A 3,663-nucleotide genomic window follows, 5' to 3' on the forward strand; every position below is an offset into this window, starting at 1 on the left:
CCACTGGTCTCCTGGGTAACTGCCACCTTCTCACCATGGGCAGGCCGTCCAGGGCACGGGCCTGGCCTTCATCGTCTACACCGAGGCCATTAAGAACATGGAGGTGTCCCAGCTGTGGTCGGTGCTTTACTTCTTCATGCTGCTGATGCTGGGCGTGGGGAGCATGCTGGGCAACACGGTGGGCATCCTCACCCCTCTGACCGACAGCGAGGTCATTTCCAGCCACCTGCCCAAGGAGGCCATCTCAGGTCAGTGGGTCACCTGGCAGGGGGGCAGGGATGGTGTGGGCTGGGACACAGGGGACAGGAGGGGATGGGTTTGCTCAGGGGCCCTGTCACCTTGAGGTGCCTCCGGCTGCCCTTTGTAGTGCCCAGTGAGCTCCTCGATTCTGGCCCTGGCCCGCAGAACTCTCATGCATTCGGCTCTTCCCGTCCCAGGGAGGGAAGAGGTCACCCCGGCTATGAGGCAGACCAGCTGCCCTGCCCCGCGCTCAGAGCTCTCCAGGCTATGGGAAACCTGCTCTGGTTTGGTTTCCACTGAAGCATAGCGATCGTGAAGCGGGCATTGTGTTCATGCAGTGCAACGCACTTTGCATGCATATTCTCAGAAGCAACCCACACCTAACGTCGAGAACTTTCCCACCCGCAGAGCTCCTTCAATCCCTTCCCCAGGGAACTAGCAGCCTCCTTTCTTCTGACTCCCACTGTCTATGTTCGCTGCACTGTCCCTATGCTTCCTGCTGGTGACATGACACACCACACCTTCATCTCCTCACCACTCCCACACTCTGGGATCCACCCCTCGACGGCAGCAGGACCCCTCCGCCTGTTCCAGCCTGTAATGCCCCAGCGGAAGGACAATTCCACAATTTCTTCATCCATTCCGCTCCAACTTTGGGTGCTCAGTAGAAGAACCAGCTCTTCTTATGGTCTCGCTCCCTGTTCCACGTACCCCATTCCAACCAGGCAGGGTCTCAGGGACCCTGAGCCTACCCCCTCGGAGGGCCCCGTGCCTCCACGTCCAGGTGGAACCCAACCTGACACCTCTCCCCTCCCCTGCCAGTCCTGCCAACCAGGTGGAGCTGCCATCTCTCCTCAGGGCCCTTTGGCACCCACCCTTCCTGAGATGTGCCCTCCACAGCCCGCACTGCACAGTGGCTGAAGCCAGAGGCCAGAGTCCCCCGGCGGCCAGGGCCCTGCTGCCCTGACAGAGCGAGAGAGCGGGAGCAGGCAGGGTGCCTCAGGCAGCCAGCAGGTGTCTTGTGCCCAGGTCTGCTGTGCCTCGTCAACTGCGCCGTCGGCCTGCTGTTCACCATGGAGGCCGGGAGCTACTGGTTCGACATCTTCAACGACTATGCGGCCACACTGTCCCTGCTACTTATCGTGCTGGTGGAGACGCTCGCCGTGTGTTACGTGTACGGGCTGAGGAGGTGAGGGGGCCCGGCCCTGCCAGCTCCACGGGCAGAAGAGCCCGGGGCACCCCACAGCCGCCGCCCTGGCTCGGGCGCCTTTCCTTCTAGAAGGTTGCTCTTTGCCCTCGAGTTTGTTACTTTCCCTGCAGTCTCACCTGCTTCTCTGCCTTCTTCTGCCCTCAGTTGGGCTTCAGCCAACAGCCTCTGCTTCCTGTCTTTTCTCTTTGCACGGTGGGATGCCTCTGGGGAACACCGCTGAATCCCCGCAGCTTTCTGGGAGGGTAGAATCATTCCTCCTGGCACTAGATAATCTCATCACCAGCCAACAGCAGTATTTTTAAGGTCCTTGTTGAGAACTTTCGTCTGAGAAAATCTGGCACATTCCACCGAGGTCGGGTCCTCACCCCGGGGGCCCAGGCAGCGCTGGGAAGTTTTCAGTCTCCCCAGGTGATGCATTGCGTAGCCGGGGCCACACTGCCGATCCAGAGCAGCTTGCAAAGGAGTCTGCCTCAGAACCATCCCAACGCAGGTTCCGGTTAAGGAAGTCCAGGACGAGGCCCAGGGTTCCCAGTTTTACACATTCCCAGGCGGCCTGGGGACCACACTTTGAGAGCCACTGTCTAGCTCCTAACCACTCACGGTCCCTTGAGCCCCAGCATCAACAAGGAGCTTGCAGGAGCGTCAGGGTCTGGGGCTGCCCAGCCCACTGAACCAGATCCTGCACAGTGAACAGATGCGGGGGCCCAAAGCACGCTACAGTTTGGGACATGCTGCTCTAATGTTGAGTCTCACTCCAAAGGACTTTGCCACACGGTCCTCCCTCCTCCCATCTCTTCCACTGCTGCTGCTGCTGCTGCTGCTGCGGGACGGGGAAGCGGGCAGTTCGACACCAGGTCCAACACCTTGCAGACTGGTGTCCCCTGCAGCAGTGTCCCCCACTGTCCTGCAAAGGCCAGCACTGCCTGCCATGCAGAGGGATCTCCCATGAGCAATTATTGGTTTCAGGGCATCAGTGAAGTCAAGCCAGACTGACGTCTTTCCTCTAGGACTTCTCAGCGCTCTAAAGACACAGGACTCTCGAAATGGGACACAGTCATTTAGAACATTATTGAAAGAATGTGGGCACTGAGGGTCTCCTAGCCTCCTCCTGCCAGTTGCGAATGTTTTGTTTTGTTTTTTAAAACAGGTTCTGTAGGTCAGACTGGCCTCCAAATCACGGCAGCCATCCTGCCTCAGCCTCCCGAGTGCTGGGATGACAGGCGTGCACCACCACACCAGGATCAGCTGCTAACATTTTGAGATCACTGACAAACATTAGGGTGCCCAATTCTCCCAGTACGGAAAGATTTCTGGGATGTGGGCCATTCAGGGTTAAAACCAGGAAAATCCCCAGTAAAGTAGGATAAACTCATTATCCAGGAAATGCCAGCTTAGAGGGAGAATCTGCCCCCAGAAAAGAATTTGAGAGAATATGGGGACAGAACTGAACCTTTGGCCGCAGGAAGCACAGGCCTACTGAAAGGGCACTGTGGGATACGAGGGGAGCCCTAGGGATTTTTGAGCAGCTTGATACAGACGCGGGCCAGGAGGAGGTCCTTGTACTTACTCAGGGCATTGCGCCACCTGGTGGCCTTCCAGCAACAATGACCGGCTCAGCCACCTGACCTTCCCACTTCTCTCTATCCAGGGCTGGACAGGAGTGACAGGAACGAGAGGACCCGCACTTTCTGACCTGTGTCACTCTGACAGTCTTGGGTATTCACATCACGAACAGGAGCCTTGGTGGCCTGGGGGCCGCTTGTCATCAGCGGCAAGAGCGGGTAGCGCTCTAGGAGCCTTCCACGGTTGGACAGTGACAGGAGACGGGGTCACAGGCCCTCCTGGCAAGGCCGCTCCTCCTGCTGAGAGCAGAGTGAAAGGGTCTGGGCTGGAGGCGGGAGGCAGCGCAGGTTCGACTGCTCTGCACCGCCAGCAAGTCCGCCGCGACCCTGGGCTTCGCCCCCTGGCCCCCGTGGAATCCCGACGGCGGGCACTGGGTGCCTATGATTAGCCCTCATACCTCATACCACATGTGAATGCCACCCACTGTGGCTAGGTTTACAGGAAAGCTGTCATCCAGAAAAAAGGAAAAAGGCCAGGAGTGGCCAGGCAAGAGGCCATGGTGGTCTGCGGGCTCTGGCACCTGTGCTGTCGCTGCCCCAGGCTGGGCTCAGCCCCTGCCCCGAACCCTGCGGTCCCCAGGCACAGAGGGG

General features: G+C 59.0%; 1 protein-coding gene across 1 annotated transcript in view; it reads left to right on the forward strand.

The window, feature by feature from the left end:
* LOC102008539 (sodium- and chloride-dependent transporter XTRP3A-like) overlaps nt 1–3,663 on the forward strand; it is a 26,628-nt gene that overhangs the window by 21,458 nt on the left and 1,507 nt on the right. The window contains exons 5-6 of the mRNA XM_013513346.1: nt 37–248; nt 1,270–1,429. Of these exons, the coding sequence (XP_013368800.1) occupies nt 37–248; nt 1,270–1,429 (372 nt within the window). The remainder of the gene's footprint in view (nt 1–36; nt 249–1,269; nt 1,430–3,663) is intronic.

The sequence above is a fragment of the Chinchilla lanigera genome, unplaced genomic scaffold (assembly GCF_000276665.1).
Source record: "Chinchilla lanigera isolate Chin_1 unplaced genomic scaffold, ChiLan1.0 scaffold00019, whole genome shotgun sequence".
NCBI lineage: Eukaryota > Metazoa > Chordata > Mammalia > Rodentia > Chinchillidae > Chinchilla > Chinchilla lanigera.